Source organism: Trachymyrmex septentrionalis, unplaced genomic scaffold (genome assembly GCF_001594115.1).
Source record: "Trachymyrmex septentrionalis isolate Tsep2-gDNA-1 unplaced genomic scaffold, Tsep1.0 scaffold11, whole genome shotgun sequence".
Classification (NCBI taxonomy): Eukaryota; Metazoa; Arthropoda; class Insecta; order Hymenoptera; family Formicidae; genus Trachymyrmex; species Trachymyrmex septentrionalis.
The window spans coordinates 1217701-1236348 of record NW_017304228.1 but is presented as its reverse complement, the minus strand read 5'-3'; the positions used below and the strand labels follow the sequence as shown (position 1 = coordinate 1236348).

The 18648-nt window shown below is 32.5% G+C and overlaps 1 protein-coding gene across 9 annotated transcripts in view; it reads right to left on the bottom strand.

The window, feature by feature from the left end:
* The window catches only part of LOC108749721 (cAMP-specific 3',5'-cyclic phosphodiesterase-like), a 192396-nt gene that overhangs the window by 70292 nt on the left and 103456 nt on the right, over positions 1-18648 (bottom strand). For 8 of the 9 annotated variants that reach the window (XM_018488691.1, XM_018488704.1, XM_018488646.1 and 5 more), the window contains exon 2: positions 2060-2248. In XM_018488691.1, the coding sequence (XP_018344193.1) occupies positions 2060-2248 (189 nt within the window). Of the gene's footprint in view, positions 1-2059; positions 2249-9797; positions 10368-18648 lie in introns of those variants that run through there. The other variant, XM_018488696.1, reaches the window with a different exon arrangement.

Sequence of the window (18648 nt, the reverse complement as noted above, 5' to 3'; positions counted from 1 at the left end):
AAATATCATTATTTTATTATTATTTCGATTTTATTATAGGATAATAACATATTTGGAAACATCATCCTGCTGTAAACGATTCGAACGTATGCAAGTATATGTGTATGCAAGTGAAGTAATGATATCTATGTGTGAGAGAAAAAGTAAGTAAGAACCAAGTAAGCATCACCGTCATCAAAAAGCTACGATACTTTGTCAAGATACACAAAAGCACGAAGATAAATTACGAAGACTGATTACGTATGTACAGTTGTGGGACCAAATGACATTGTTACACGCATAAATCACAATTGTAGACAACGAAGATATCACACGTTCGTACATTACAAAAATAAAAATCTATTTTTTAATTACCAATGATAAAATTGTATTTAAAACAGTATAAGTATTAATAGTATACAATTTTTGCGTATATAATTGATACAGCCGTTAATCATCTGAGTCGTTTATCATCCAACTATTTCAAGGGAAGATAACGTATCTTGCCGGGTATTATGCCGGCAGTATTGTTGGCGCCATTAACAAAGGTCTCTTCCGTTCTCTATTTTATCGGCTTCCGTCTGAAGCTATGATATCTACGAAGAAGGCACCTGCATTATCGATATTCGCGTTCTCTTCGTTGCCACAAAAACGTTCCCACAACCTCCAATGATATTACAGACTAGTACTGTTTAGTACCAATAGTACGTACTGGTAACCAGAGTAAATAGCGAAGCGACGTACATTATGATTAATTTACGACCGAACGAACACGCGATGAAATTTTCAATCGTACAATTGCAGAAAGTGCTACAATGTGCACGCATGCATATAGATTTCGTAACACATGTGTATATTACAATATTATTTTGAAATTTAAGCGAACAATTTGCATCATTGTAAATCAATAATTCGCACAATGCGATTTGAATAAATAAATAGGGCGAAATGGTTCTTCCTGTGCAAAATTGTGTTAATTTGTGTTCTGTATATTTTTAATTGTACGAACGCTGCTTCAACGCTCGTATAATTATGCATTTTCTACAAAATACGTTTGAAGTGAAATGTCGAACTTTAGATTTCTTTGCATGTAAAAGATAAACTATAAAATAAATCTATAAATATATACATTTCTGTAGTTAAGTATTTCTCATGTAAATTTTTCTTTTTGCAACTTATAACGAAGTAAGTTAATCGTCAAACTTCTTGTGAATAAAACTTTTAACTACACACAGAGAACACTTTTGCTGGATACAGGCTTGAAAATCTAATTTTGTTGGATTATCAAAATTTTTATGTAGGACGATTATGTCAAACGTAATGAGCAATGCGGCAAAAAATGTTGACATTCTAACAATCAGCTTAAGCGTCTTACAAAATTATTTTGATAATCTAATAAAATTTATTTTCGGACCTGTATCTAGTTAAACTTTTAGATCCTTCAGTAAAATCGTTCTCTCCGTGCATGAAAGAAATTCGTTAAAATATCCAAAAATTTACCTAGATACAGAAACTAAAAATAACTTTGTTGGATCATCAAAATAATTATGTAAAATACTCAAATTAGTTGTAAGAATGTCAAATTTTTTGCAGCATTGCTCATTATATTTAAGCGTCTTATATAATTATTTTGATAATCAAACAAAATTATTTTCGGATTTTCGGATGTTCTAGCTAAATTTCTAGAGACTTTAGAAAAATAGTTCTTTTCAATAAATAGGAAAAAAGTAGATTACAAAATTATTTGATTAATGCGTGCATTCACGAGCAGACAATAAAGTATGATATGATAAATATCATTAAAATCACGTGTCGCGTTTTATAATAAGTAAATAAATGTTTCTTTCACATTCCATCAATATTCTTCATAAAGCTGATAAATCCTCCTTCATGATTGCGTTTAAAAAAGAGTATTATGGATTTTTTCGCCCAAGCAGCGTCGAAACAACCTTCACCAATCTATCTTCGTTATTCATATAAGCCCCGATTTACTGATAATCGATTTATAACGTCGTCGCAAGGGGTAGAAAGGAAGAGACCGCGGAGAAAAAAAAAATTTAATAAATAATAGGATGCTTACCTCTCGCTGGCGATGGAGCTGTTTCGAGACATCGACTTCGGCGACATCTCGAAGTCGCTGTCACTCCGGTACAGGAAACTCTCCCTCCTCTGGGGCAGCGTCTGGAGAACAAGCCCCGCGCTTGGCGAGGCGCCGCCACCACCGCCGGCGCCGCCGTCCAAAGTTGAGGCGCCATTTTCCACGTCGAAACTGTAATGAGAACCGTAAACTTTCATTAGAAGCGAGTTACAGATTTCTCACCTCAGAGGACTCGAGCGCAAAGAGTCCTCTTTATTCTACGTCGCGTCCACACGAGAAGTAATAACTTCGCTCTAACCTTTAGTCAGTAATCTTGGATTACGTTGTCAGCGAGAAATGATTCTCGCAGCAGAATTTCGCATAAATCCACGACAACAGTGCGCATAAATAACAATTTTTCGCTTGCAAAACTACTCTCGGTCCGATAAAACAGGTTTATGAATTGTGTATACGGAAACACAAAATATGACCTGTGCTTTATGATCTCGCAGGACAGAATATAGAATATCGCCATAATAGAATACCGCCTCGGTATCATGAGCATGATAAATGGAGCGCGTATTAAAATATATTGATGATGAGTTCGAATACCTCAATGAATTTCTGTAATCTGTAAATGTATCGCGCTTGGTTCTACAAGAAGCAATGAACAAAATTGATTAGCTTTCTTTTCGCAATCGACTCAGTGCCCTCTTGATCTTTCTCTAAAAGTATACTCGAGGACTCGTGTGTGACATCGAAAAATAAATCGTACTTTTTTATTACTCTTTTAATATTCACAATGTTTTTCTTTTACTACATATGATAGGTCGTTCGTGTCTCGAGTTAATTTTCATGTCATTTTTATATTTATGAAGATCTCATAAAAAACTATAATCTCGTGAAAAGCATGATAACAAGCTACAATCAATAATAACACAAATTGGACTTTTATAAATATACAAAAATGATTAAGTGATTATATAAGCTAAGGTAGTATAGTTTCTAATGTAATATAATTCTAAACAAAATAAGATTTATGTCCACTCTTCGAAGTTAATTTTTTCTTGTTTAATGGTATCCTTTTTTTAGTACCTTCCTCGTAATGAGATTACCAACTTGAACCTTGAAATTGAATTTAGATCTTATTATGGTCAGAATTATACCTATCATAAAATTGTACCACCTTAATCTATACTTTAACATCTTTAAAAAGTTGTGTGTTAAAAAAAAAGAAAAAATAGAGATCAATATTTAACTACTCCTAGTACTTCAAAGAAAAAATTGCGCAAGACACGAATGACGTAATTGTACATAAAGGTTTACTTTTGATATACACAATTGAGTCATTAAAATTCGCGAAGTAAAAACGCTTTTTATCAAGCATCGTTCCTGTTGGATTTTTGAAGTTTTAGATACTATATGCTTTATATAGCATGTTTGTATGTTTGATTTTTAAATATAAGTACATTTCTTCTCCAACATATCAAAATCCCAACTGTGATTAACATAGTTAGGTTTAAACTTCGATTTGAGTTTCAATGAAAACAGCTGTTCGAGGTCTTCGACCATGTAGATGCGAATTGGATAAACTAAAATAAACGTGTTGGAAATCGAGAAACCTAAATGGAATGACAAAAATAAATATCTGAAATACGCGTCCGTTTCACAATAACACAGCGTAAAAAGTATGTGCTATTCTTTGACGTCATAAAAACAATTCCACATACATCGTTGTACCGTTGTTCTATTATTCCGAAGATTCAGCATATTTTAGCGCAAAGCCAACTCGAAAATAATGTTAGGTATGTTTCAGATAATTACACTTTTTTTAATACAATACAGTTTTTTAATACAATTAGTAATACAAGAACGTTATTAATCATTTTTGAGAGAAACTGAGTATATTAAAAATTAAAGCTATATATGTATATACATATTTTTTTTTAAATATATTATATTCACTAAAATATATTTACTTAGTGTAACAATTCATTATTATTAATGCTTTCTACAAGACCATAAAATTTTATAGAATTTTTATAAATTAAAAATAATATTGATCGATGGATTAGCCTTTCCAATCTCTAAATATAAATCTGATTGAAAACATCTCGAAAATATCTTCAACAAAGATGAAGCTTTGAGAAACACAAATATTTATTTTAAAGCAATTATCTTAGCACATTCAAAAAATTTGGAATTCCTTACCCAAAACTCTGGCCGAAAATCTCATGGGAAGCATATCTCGGCAAACGATTATAGATATCATTTAATAATGATGATTGGATATATACTATAAATAGCGTAAACTCGAGTAAGATAGTGATACGGAAAAAATGACTATAGACTTTCAGAATGACTACAAAAATATTCTATTTAGCCAAGTTTTCTTAAATGCATCTAATGCACTTTTAAAACTTAATTTTAATTAATAAATAATAAATAAACTTAAAGATTAAATACAAAGTAATAAACAGGAGCACGAAAGCCGGAATAAATAATGTTAAAAATTAAAACAATTCTGTTACAAAGCTTCATGCAAAATATAAATAGAGTATAAAAATCTCTGATTAAAATGTCAACTTATTATAATATTCAGCAACAAAACCTCTCTTTATTGGTGATCGTGCCAGTCATGTGTCCGAGTTGTGTGTAAGCTTAACTATTACAATTGATTTGTGCTACGATCATATTTCGGGATTTTTAATTTTTGACACTATTTTATATTTACATTATAACATTATCATGATGTTAATAAGATGATCTAATGAAGATTAAAACGTTTGTTATTTGTATTATTAACGATTGTCATATAAATATGAACACTCATTGTCAAATCCGGCTTTCATACTTCTGTATGAATTATCACTTTAATATATAACTTTAATTTTTAATATACCTGGTTTCTTCTAGAATGTTGACGATGCTTTTGCACCATTGAGTGTATAATCATTTTTATAGTAACTTTTTTAATTATATTAATTAAAATGGAAAAAATTCTTTAGTGATACATTGTGTATTTAAGAAAAAAGATTTGATTAATCGGAGAAAATTCATACATATGTGGAGCATATACTCTACATATACAGCCGTCGTGTATGATCAACACGTTGCAGGTGGAAGAAAAATCTGTCGACGAGGGCGACCTTAATTAGATGAAGCGTAAAATGGGCAACAAAATCTTCCTCATTACGCTAACGACGTGCAAGCGTCTTCTTACGATGCCAAGAAATATCAAGTTGTATCCTTTTTAGCTCACGTTGCATCATAAATACATCTAGTTAAGACCCGTGGGAATTCTAGTAGATATAACTGAAGCGAAACTTTTATCTAAGTGCTCATTAAATCAAATCTTTTATCTATTTCATACGTGCCTACTCGTAATCTTAATGTTTATTGAAACTTCTATGGATTCCTAAAAATAGTCTGAGCAAATCGATGTCCATAATTACTTTCGATAATTTAAAGCAGAGTTTTTATGTAAATAAAAAGATGTAATTATTAAGTTATCTCCTTTAAAGATGTTAATTACATTTTGATAAGAAAAAAGTCGATTCGTATAAACTCGTAAAACTAACGCAGCTGAATGGTAATATAATACAATACCTTTGTGATACTTCATGTATATACATTCTACTATTGCCCTCGCTGCGCTGCATTGTAGCAATAAAATTGCATGTTTTCAAAGAGTGTCTGCGTAGTCGGAAGCAAGCAGTTACCGTGGTCACGGTAGTTCGCTTGCAATAATGCGGCCGTCACTTAATTAATTTTTTTTCTTTTCTGTTTACATCGAGAGAATATTGCGAGCGCGGCTACATTTTTCTGTGCACGATAACAATCATTACGTCGTATTATGTAAACTGTGATTAATCGTAACCTTGTCATTCAATATGACTAATAGTCCGGCCGTTGTCAATGATAGCTGTCCGTGATTGTGTCCCATGCAATCTGAACGTAAATGCTATTGATAAAGAAATGTATTACGTGAAGATAACTATAACTCACTATTTGCATGAAGACATTCGTCGAACAAGATACGCACGGCGGACAAGGTGCGTTTGTTTGTACATGACAGAACCAAGCCTAGACAGCCAATATTTGTTGCAAGCTGAAGTGTAAATGTCATTAATACGTACTTCCGCGATTCATAAGCCGCACCTATCAGCTCGAAAAAAAAAAATCTCCGAAACTAGACTTTCATCAAGTTACGTTGGCACATTCATATCATTGTAGGCATATCGAAATATGCAATGTTAAATTCTCGATGAATTTCATTCGTGAATGTTTCAATGCGACGCGAGATAAGGGTTCTTCACTCAAACAATTTATTGGTTTAATTCGTACAACAATCGTATTGAGGACGCTGCACAGCTGATGTTTGCCGCTTTAACTCGCAAAATCTGCTGCTGGAAAAATTATTTATTCGACGCCGTTTATTGGCGACACTCGGCACAAAAAGCCACGCTCGTAAGCAAGTATTTGTGCGTGTTAGTGTCAATCGATTTGTAAATTCACGTGCAATTTTGATAGATGTTATATACGTGAATTGCCAGTTTAGCAAGCTACCATTAATCTCCGGACATATAAAGGCAAATGCTATTTATTACATTTCGATACGGTACGAAATATTCAACTATTTATCCCAATAGCAATCGCAATCAATAATAGAGACAGAATATACAGCCATAAATCGGATTTGCTATTTATTTAAATCAATTGTTAATCAAATTAATTAAATCGTCTATAATATATGCAGTATAATATGAGATCTAAGCTCTAGCGAATAAAATCATCATAAATAATCAATAGGAGCCAATAAGAATCGAAACATGCTGTTGGTATGTATGTATTTATTCAAGTATATATAAAAGATTAATTACGCAAACGTTTCGTGATCTTTTGTTTAGGATCATCTTCAATCTATTCAAATTAACGCTTTCGTCGCGAATGCCAAGAACTAAGAATTAAAATTAGGTTTACAATTAAGTTGCTGTTTCATATTACATAATTCCTACGGATTATCAATGCGTCAAGCCGTAATGCGTTCATTCGTCCAAAATAGATTCCCATAATTGACAGATTAACTAAATAATAAATTAATTACATATATAAGTAAATAAAAAGTACAGGTTATATTTTAACAAACTTACATTTTAAGCTATGTTAGACTGTCGTTGCCCGTTCGACATGTAGATCTCGTGTGAGGATACGATAAACAATCGATATTTTCCGTGTGAAATAATTGTTGTGGAGAGGAAGAAAATCTCACATTGTAAATAACATATCTGAGTATGCAGAATCTAACAGATAATCATTTTTTAAATTTAAACTATCTTTTTGCTGTTTTATATAGATCATTTCGGATATAAGCCGTCTTTGTAAAAAAACTCTCTTCATCCAAAGTCTTTTAATATATGCAAACACATGAAGATAAAAGCTAAGGGATGGTGTCAAAGGAACGGACCGAATTGAATTGCTCAGGCAATTAACTACAGAATGACTAGTTCACTAACATCTGCAGCAATACTCTGCCTCGTTATATCTCGACGAATGCGTGCATTAATTGATTCGTATATCAATTACGTATCGCGGCGCATAATTAAACGGCCGCAAGAGTACTATCGATTGTTTATCGAAACTCCTAATTGATGTAGTACGCTTGGTTCAATTGACGTAGCTCCATCCGCATGCGAATTTCGCCGGAAGTGTGCGTTATGTGTGCGAATGTATCGTTCCTGTACGCGCAATTAACACACACACACACACACACACACACACACAACACGTATCACCTTCAGATCATCCATGTTGTCCGTGATTGCTGATCAGTTACCTGAGTCCTGCAGATATTATTTATCCGGCCGATAGAGGAATTCGCGGCATTATTGTGATGGGAAGTTCATTACTTATAGCTCGCATTCCGTAATCGATAATGAAACCTTTGGTTTCATTATCGATTTCGAAATGCGAATTCGTCATCATTTATAGCCGCTTTTCTGGTCAGTTTCACGGCAAGAAGGTAGCTATAAATGATGAACTTTTCATCACGATATAAATACCGCAAATTTTTCTTTTGTGTTGTGTTGTCAGCCGGATAAATAATATTAAAACTCAGGACACAGATTAATACTTTTCCGCGTGTTTCGTATAAAACAAGAAGAAAGGTACGCTTAGCGGGATGCGGCAATGTCGTAACGAAAGAAATTTTCGTGGCAAAAAGAAAGCGAACTGGTTCAGAATTGTTTAACCACTTGATGGATATAATATATAAGTTATTTTTTTACAAGAAATATATACATATCGAAAGTTCGTTTTAGCAAAGCACTGCAAATACTTATACTATCGCGTGCATGCATTAGGGTAATTGCATTAAGGTAATGCTCGTTTTACGGCGTTCGTGATTGCTAGATTATCAGCCGTCGTCGATTATTCTACGCTCATTTCCTAATGCATCTTCTATCGTGCTGAGCGAAACGCTTTAAGACGTAATATTTTCGGCAATGAAGCATACTGTGTATAAATGTTTCGAATAGTAATTATTTAGACTGACAGATTTATTTACACAGTCAGTTCTGTGTTCTTTATTCATCGGAACTGAATTAGCCATAGCTATTCCTGAACTTTTCTCTAAAAGTCGGTATTCGTGTCGTACAAATGATGAATTATTTTATCGTTAAATAAGGAAAAAGCAAATATAAATTATTATATTGGAATTAAATAACACTGGTCAACACTGAAATTATACAATATTTTGCACCAAAACAGCCAATTTTTATTAATTTTGTGATGTTGATAAGGAATATCAATAAAAATGAATATTAGCTCTAGTTTTCATGATATATTAATTATACGTTTAAAAAATTGAGATTTAATATAAGATTTAAATGATATATCCAACACCATTTTGTAATACGAGTACAAATAATCATTTCTGATATATTTTTATCTAAATCGATCCGTTGTAGAGTTTGCTGTTATTACAATTTTTTTTTGAAAAATGACGTGAAAAAGATATTAAAAAATGACAATTTTAATAATAATGTATACATTGTACAAAGAAAGAGCTATTTTCAAATTAATATATCTCGAAAATAAAAAATGACATTAAAATCCAAATGCATTTCAAAGTTAAAAATTGTTATTTTCGCATGATGTAAATGAAATTTATAAATAAAATTTACTGCCGATGCTGTAACGTATAAAAACTCTCAAAATCGTGTTTTACATCTTTGACGCCATTTTTTTTTAAATTCAAACTAATAATGAAATTTAAATGCAAATTCATAAGCAGGCAAATATACATTGGAAATGACTGCTCACATTTGCGATACAAAAAAAAGATCATTTGTTGCCAAGTATAATTGAAGGAAATAATTTTTTTATAAATTAAAAATGGATCAATAAATTTGTGCTCATTAGCAACAAAATACTGATAAATTTCTGTATTCGATGATAACACAGCAGCTGTGTTAACATATACATTATTTTTATCATTAAGAAAGAAATAAACATTTACAAGTTATCACACTGAAATTAAATAGTTGAGGAGAGTTATTTTTCTATAAATTAAAAGTGAATCAACAAATTTAGAAAATAACAACTAATTAATAACAAAATATTGATAAACTCCAGTTGATCGTACTGTAGTGGCTAACGTAATTAGGCACGTTTAATTTCTCATAATTATGTATAGTATTTCCTTGTGTGGCGATAATTGTAAAGATTGTAGAGCACTTACGGAACTGCGACGTACACCAATTTCGGATGCGGCTTCACTTGTGAGAGCATAGAAACGCACCCGCTGTGCCTCCTGAAGGAGGTCAACGGAAGTGTTACTCTCATGGTTCCCGAATCCCTACGCGCCAGTCTGGGAGCGACTTCGTGGGATATAACGAGAGCGTACTCGTTCATCTTGAGAAACGTTCGAACACTGCTCTCCGTTTCTACTGATATTTATAAGCTTCACATGTGCACGTCACGGTAGCATCCGGAGAGATCAGAGTAGACTTCCATCGACCGTTATTTATCTTCAATGGTTTGCGTTGAGTGCGTTTACATCGAGGTTGCGTAACACGACGTGTTTTTCGAGTCTTCCTATTACCGTACTGTTTCTCGGTCCAATTGATTGTAGCAATTGGATTAATACCAGGTGAACGACATTATTGATTGATAAATCAACTCGTTCATGCGATATTTACAATTGCGATTTCATATTGAAAGTAATTACTCCGCTCTCATTAAAACTTCTGCGAAATGTCATCGTTATATCAGTTCATTAACCAATTTATATACAAATGATCTCTTCCAAAAATGCTTTTGAAACTTTCTTTGTACCGGTTCGCAATTTATTATATATCCCAGCATTATCGTAAACGCGGAAATATGACTCTCTCGGCGCGAAAAAGGTTCCATAAAACATTCTTTTCGTCAGAGTGATTTTTTACGATGTTATTTGTAAAAGACCAGACATCAGTTAACAGAATAATAGCTCATACATTACGATCCGTGTCGTAGAGAGTCACGATGTAGCACACATCGCAGTTTTACAATACAAACAAGTTATATTATCTGCGCCGTGAGATAACGTAACCAAAGAGAATTTTGGTACTTCGTGTAACTCGACAATTTAGTGCTTCAGTCCTATTTGAGTTTCGTGAAAGCGCTGGCCATTGTTTACCCGGGAAACAGTTTTCATCCAGGTCACGCTTTCAATTCATCAGTTAATTGAGGATTCATTTTTATTACATTTTAAAATAAAAATACCTTTTAAAATAAAAGTGAAGAAAAGAAAAATCAAGATTAACGTATAAATAACATAAATACTAATACTACAATTAGAATTTCTAACAAAGTCAATATACTCTTCCGAGAGTCGAGCTAATAATTTTTAATTCCTTCACTTCTCAAGGAAATGCTAACATCCAACTATCATCTGGATTACAATCCTGACTTTCGCGTTTCATTTTCTAGTCAATTTGAAATGTCTACAGCGATCTCTCAGATGGCAGAGTTGACAACACTAGCGGCCATTCATAAAATTGATTCCCATCTTTCCTGGGAGCATCAAAAAGTTAAGAGAGAAAGAGAGAGAGAACGCAGACGGTCATCCATATTGCCATGATATCTCCGCTGGGTAAACAGAGCGAGAAACGCTAAGATGGGAATGCATCATTCATGAGGCGTTCCAAGAACATCCTTACAAGATGCGTCTGAGTCTTGACGGAATCTGTAAAGTTTTCCTAACGAGAATATGCAACGTTATCTCGAAATAGATGACAGTTGGTTACAATCTCGGCTGTGGGTTTCACCGAACGATTAATTGGAGCAACTTATAACTGAGTCCTCGCTGGTCGATTTCCCTTAATATATAGTTGAGCAAAGGCTACACTGATAGCGGATTGTAAATGGATTTCCGAGAAGATGGAAATGTAATTATTATATCTTCTGCAAAATAATTTGCAAATTTATATTTCACAGTAAAAGTTTTTTTTTTGTTCAATGTCACGATGTTGCAAGGGGGGGGGGAACGCTTTTTCACGTTAATTAGATGTAGCCTGATAATATTTAAAAGTTCTATTATCTCCAGTTATCTTTGTAAAATATCTTATCCTTGTTTTTTTTTTACCTCTGATATGATCTCTAATTCATTAATTAGATATTTTGATTTACTTTAATTGCCTCTTGAAAGATAAGAAGTGCTTTTGAAAGAGTAAAAAGGAAAAGAGGGAGAAAAACGAGTTAATTTCCCAAGCAAATGATGTCGAGCACTTTCGCTATGGGAATAAGTCCGAAGTCACCTTTAATATGTTCTTTCAAAACTCGAGATTACATACAATCATTTTTAGATTGAAAATATTTTGTTTTTATTTTCCTCAATAATTAGAACTGTGCGACTAAAATCTCAAAGTAATAAATTTCAAGTACGTCGTCGTACTTCTATGCATAATAAAGATATGACATTATTATAATAAGAATAATAATGGAACGAAGAAGTCTGTCTCGAAGCTATTGCTATAAAGTTACTATATGGAATTAGAGATGTTAGGTATATTGTTTTTTCAAAATAAAGACCTCAGCCACTAATGCAATACGCTAATTAGTGTAACACAAAAGTTTGCGCTTGGGGCAATGAAAATTAGTACACTCTTGATAAAATCATGCACATGAGTAAAGATTGGAAAGAACGAGAAAAAAATACGCAAATAGCACACCGGAGAAATATCTCGGTTATTACATTATACAGAATTAAAAAGACACCGTTTGAAGTATATCTATATATTTGGAATAGCGTTATAAAGATCGCAAAAAAATTATTCTTGATGATGTTTTGATGAGTAAATAGTGCAGCTATAAAATGAGAAAAAATTTATTTGTATTAAAATTTAAAAATAACAAGAGAGATCTTTCTTAATCAAACGATTAAATAAAAACAATTAAAAGGCGTTAGGAGTCGGTACAGAAAACAGTGCGCAATGTATCTAATAAAAAATACTTTAATAATCGACATCACTTTATCAAAATCACAATTATAATATCTGTATAAAAAAATTAAAAAATTGTACGATTCATTGCTATCTCATTAATAAATTGACTTCCTCATTCACTATGCAGAATTGTTGAAATTATCATCGTTAGATCCGTTTCATTCACTACAGCTTAATACAAGCTGCATTTGAAAAACGCGCTATCCGTTAGCGTTCTTTGATTTATATCCAATGAATGATAAAGATAGAATAATACAATAGCGTCAATAACGCGTTCTCGGAACAGTCATATAGTACTTGACATTTTTCTTCACGGCTCGTATATCGATTTCAAAAGCACAGCTATAGACCATTGTGATTTCAAGATGCAATAAACTTGAGAAAACACAATAAGTATTCTTATAAATTGGAGAAGATGAAAGTTTCTTCCGTAATCGAGAGAGTAACCAACACGAGAAGTCAGCATCCTTTCTGTTCACAGAAAAAAAAGGGAGAAAGAGAAAGAGAGACCTTTATTCTTACAATATTTTCTGTAATATTTTCGGTTCGTATCGGGACAGCGTTGTAACTTATTTATCGAGTCCAATTACGTGTATATCCCGTGGATAAATTCATTACGGATTTACGTGACAACGCCAAACTCAATGAAGTTCTAAATTCAATGGTAACCTAGGTCCCCGCTGTGGATATCAATTAATAAACCTGTATCAATCATTGGCTACGGTGTAAAATCGATTTATCAGAATCAATGCTAAGGCAACTCGTCGTGTATGCCATACATTTATTGTACCATTTTTTTCTATATAATAAGTAGTCCTTTCAACGATTTTTCCACGAATATAGAACGTACAGTAGTACGCACAAAATTCAAATATCTTTAGCTATATGTGAAATTGCTTATCCGCAGTAAAACAGCAATAATCATAAAGTAAAGCCACAGAAACAGGTTCCAAATATTTTGAAACGCAATCATGACCGATAATTTGACCGCTGATGTTCGTAAAATATAGATATATGTATACAAATGACTTTGATTATGACAAATGTTTGAATATACAGAAAACTAATAAAGTCGATGGAAGATGGAAGACGTCTCAGATTACTTTCAATACCAAAAGAAAAGTCTTTTTTTTTTGACGTAAGCTATCAATGTTTGACCCCGCTGACAAATATGTTTCATTATTCCTTCGACAAGTCTTTTCAACGTTCCTTTTTCAAAGTACAAGAATTACATTTTCTAAATTCCATTACATCGTTCGCGTTTAATATTACATACATTCTCGTGGTTACTTTTTTCAAAAGATATTAAACGTTCCCTTTATACATACTTTCCTTTATAGAAAGGACCTCGCGCAATAATTAATATGAAAAATTGAATCTCGGCAAAATGAATTATCCGTTATTTAAGTCATACGTACGCTTGCGTACTTTCTAAAACTTTTAGAGTAAATTTCACTTTAAAGAGTGAAATCTCACTCGTAAAGATTAAACATTAAACCGTCCTTTTTCAAAACCTGGCTCAACTTTTCGCTCTTTAGAACGAGATTTTACTCCAAAGAATTTGAAGAATAACATTTTTTGTTTACCACATTATAAGTTACAACGTATGTTATAACTGACTCATTTCATCCCATCATTCAGGACCAATTTCTATGTATTACATGGAGAAGGGCCTCGGCAATTATTAGATATATATCTAATATTTGCTCTTAGGATATTCGTAAAACACATTGTTTTCTTTTTTAAATGACACAATCTCGATGTACACACTCACACGACTAGGTCAAAATATCGATCAAACGCGCACAGCGATCGATTCGATTTAACCATCCTGCATTTACGACTCGAGGTCTTGCGGGAGTACCCTTCACGGGAGCACTCAACGACAGTTTGTCATTAGATTGTTAAACATTTGAACTTTAGTGCGCTGGCATCGGAGTACCGCTCACGTTCACATACGAGCAAACGTCGAAGTTTGCGAGCCGCGCGAGGACTCTACATCGCGACTAATCACGAATTAACTGTTGAAATCAAATGGAATTGCTCCCGACAACTGTCCTGATATTTCAAGGCCGTGGAGAAACGTCGATACAAAGTTCAAAAAGATCTTTACTTTACGAAGAGCGACCGACCTCATCGGTCGCGTGCCGGACGCGAACTGACTCTTGCCATGCTGGCGTCTGTTGCTTATACCCAGTATAGCTGCGCGCATCACGTTCTCGAAGTCTGCGATCATTCTCGACGAATGAAATCGGTTTGCCACACATATATATATATAGGCTTGCACTTCGCTTATCTAATGACGATAGGAATCCTTTATCTCCCTCTCACGAGAGACCCTCGTGTTTTCCCTTTCGATCAGAGATTCTTCAAACAAACTCCGAAGCAAATATTTCCTTTGCAAAAATGTGATCAGACGCATAAATCTCTCTCTCTCTCTCTCTCTCTCTCTCTCTCTCTTCTTTTGTTATTTAATTTCAAATATTTTTGCAGCTAATCCCCAAATTAAAATTCTGTTGAAGCAACATCCGTCGTGGAGAGCAGAATATTCCATTGGATATTCGAGTAACTTTAATCGAATCAATTATCAATCAATATATCAGGAGAGATAAAATATGGAAGGAATTAAGGAGATTCAATTTTTGATATTATAAATAAAATCATTATATGTCTGTGTTATATTTCATTGCTGTACGTTTTATAAATACAAAATTGCCGTTTTCTGCGAAGTTAAGAAATTCGCATTAATCGTATAAGCGTGCTTCATAGAGCGCAATAAAGAGTACTGTAATATCACGCAAGCATCGAATCGTATAAATATTTCCGTAAAACATGAGAGATATTCGTCGTAGATCTTCGAATTTCGCGCTTATTCGATTATTATGCTTGACATAGTCTTCCTCTGGTGCAACGAAAGCGCAAAGAGATTGTTGCAAAATAATTGTGAAATATTAAATTTTTGTATGCGTAGGAGATAACGATAATAATCTTTAATTCTCCTATACGATGATAAACAATAGGAACAACGGATATGACAGATAAAACAATTTCATTTGCGACCGTTATTTCAAATGAATAAATGACCCATTGGTGTCAATCGTTGTCAGAAAAATAAAAGGGATTATCAGATGGAACAAAAGAATAATACATTCCCGATTATTCGGCATGTGCTTGGGATTGAATTGTATCATTAGAAATGCGATATTAAAAAGCTCTGAGAACATTAAATATACTGTTATCTTGTGAGCACACTCATTTTTTATAAAAATATTTTAATCAATAATGTAATAATAGTTTATAATTATTTTAATCGTAATTATTGCAACGCTATATCGTTAGCAAGTCATTTAAAATATCTATAATCACGAAAGAGTAACACTATGAAAATTTAATAAATCGGAATTAATGATGACCTCTGATTTATATTTTATTGACGCAAATTGAAGAATTAACTCGAGTGGAAGAACAAATAATGACAGGCAAAGCGATGTTTATCGCAAAGAAAATCGATGCATCACCTAATTGCATCTCACGAAATATAGTTGTTTCTAATTATCCATAAAATATATTACGTAATGTAACGATAAAAAAATTCATAAAAACGCAAGTGGTAACGAGTTGATAATATCTCATTTTCAGAAAATGGAATATTTATTTATTAAAATGATTCATCGAATTGACATTGAACTGCCTAATTGTAAATATTGTAAGACATAAGTGAAGTAAAGCTTTATTAAATATATTGATGAGAAAAACTATTAGGCTTTATGTAAGTTACATTAATTACATTAAATGTGTTGAATATTGTCAATAAAATAGTCTCAGCTATTATAAGTAATTACACAAAATGTATATATCTATCTATAATATGTACATAATATCTGCTCGATATGGCGTATTATATTTTCAGAGGTCATGATAGACAGATTAATATATGTGTAGAACCTTTAATCAATAAATAGCTATCAAAACAACGATCAGCGAAAAAATGAAAGTGAAGTGTTACGACGTTATACATAAATTGCAGCTGCATTTTGTCGAGGTAACTTTTACACTTATCTTATAAACCTGACGTACATCATTTCAGAGTATGTAAACTTTGCCGCGAGTACGACTTCGTAGTTTTATTAATACGTCGCGTTGTTTAATTTAATATGAACTTTTATAATTTAAGTTTTACCGGATATTTACGAAGGCATACACGCGACTTTTATCGGCCGTAACGAAATATTGTGGCGATAAACAAGCTCGGAGAGGATACACCAAAAAGAAAATAGATACTGACGCCTGCGGGGCAGATTTAATAAAGCAGTATAATCGACTTATTTTCTTGCAAACCATTTTCGTATTTTATAAAACTTGCATGTCTACAATAAGACGTTGATTTATGTAAAAAAAATCCACTATATATATATATATATATTAAACTGTGTTACCAATATTTATTTTATATACATCTAGAATAAAGTTTAATTACCGCAGCGCAAACTGTATCTGATATACTTTTTTATTTACAAATCCTTCATAATTCATTTATTTCTGTTTATTTGTTATTCGGGATATAAAGGGATAGATACACGCGCATAGATATTACGAATATAAATTTTCATCGATTTAAATTTTCAGCACAGAATTTTTAACGCAGATGTGCGGAAACACTTTTTGAGGCAATCAGCTCTTTTAAATGTGTTTTATCGTCTCATTTGTTTCGTTTTTAAAAAGCTAAATGAATATTTTATTGCGGGTGTAAAAATTCATATATGACGATTTTATATCTTTCTGCTCCGGCCAACTCCCACAACCTCGTTACATTAATTAAAGTCGTTATTATGCGTAACGTGGGAAACAAGATGCAATCACGATTCACATTTATTCACGAATGAGTACACCATCGATCGCTAGATTCTGTTTACGTGCGAACACGACGACGAGACGGTCATCTCGTTTACATGGAAATCTCGAATTGGCATGCTCCGATTTCAGGGTGATATATGATACGATTAGGGAAAAAACCTTTCACGAAGACGTATAGGTGAGTGATGGATGGTAAAAGACGGGGTGAACATGCGTGAACAAAAGTGCAACGGACAGGTCTCGATTTTCCGAATCTGCGAGAAAAATAACGATAAGAAAATTCATTGAAAACTGAACGTATCTTGAATTGGATATCCGGTTCTGGTTTATTTGCATGAACCGAGGAAAATAAATTAAATTTATATTCGCATACATTCCGCTACTTTAATTTCGCCAAAATAGTTACACGTAAATTGTAAGTTCACTTACGTGACTAAATTATATATATTCGGGTAATGTTTTACTAGTACAAACAGTAAAAGATAATTCCGTTCAGAAATATCTTAACGCAAACGAGTTTGAAAATAAATCATGCAATTCGTTCTCATTTACAAAGGTAGATATGCATTGTATTTGTATAGTGATTTTATTTAAACTTCGAGCCAAAGTACTTATATCGAACGCATTAATAGCTATTAAATTAAAGAATATTTTGTAAATTAAATAAATTAACCTGCTTCTTGATTAATATTTAAAATTAATACTCAAAATATATCTTAAATTTTCTATAAATAATGAAAGTCTTTTCTTTATTATTTAGTCTATACGACAATATTATTGACTTATGCTTTCTAAAAAAAATGTATCCCAGGAAAACTAGATTAAAAATATAATAATTATTAATTCTTTATCATTTTTGATAATTTTCAATCACACATCTTTGCTTATGCATTTTTGCATTATAACATAAATTTAAATTTACTTCTGAAGTTTACTACTTTTATTGAGTTTCAGTGTAAATTTTTATATGAGAAACTTCAGCTACAAATGAAATAAAAATAAATCACTTACAAAATTACGCCGCAGAAAGGAAAAGATAGATTTGTTGAAGAAATCCGCTTTCCTCTTTTGAGTTCTATCGCGTTAAGATCCAGAAAGCATTCTTGACGTATGAAATCAAATCGAGCAAATGGAAATAATTCTTATTCTAAGTCTGGCATCAATTTTAAGTTAAATTTTCCAAAATAATATTGTATTATTCCTACCGATTTTTTAAAGAAATGTAAGAGAGATGTTTTCATACGTATATAT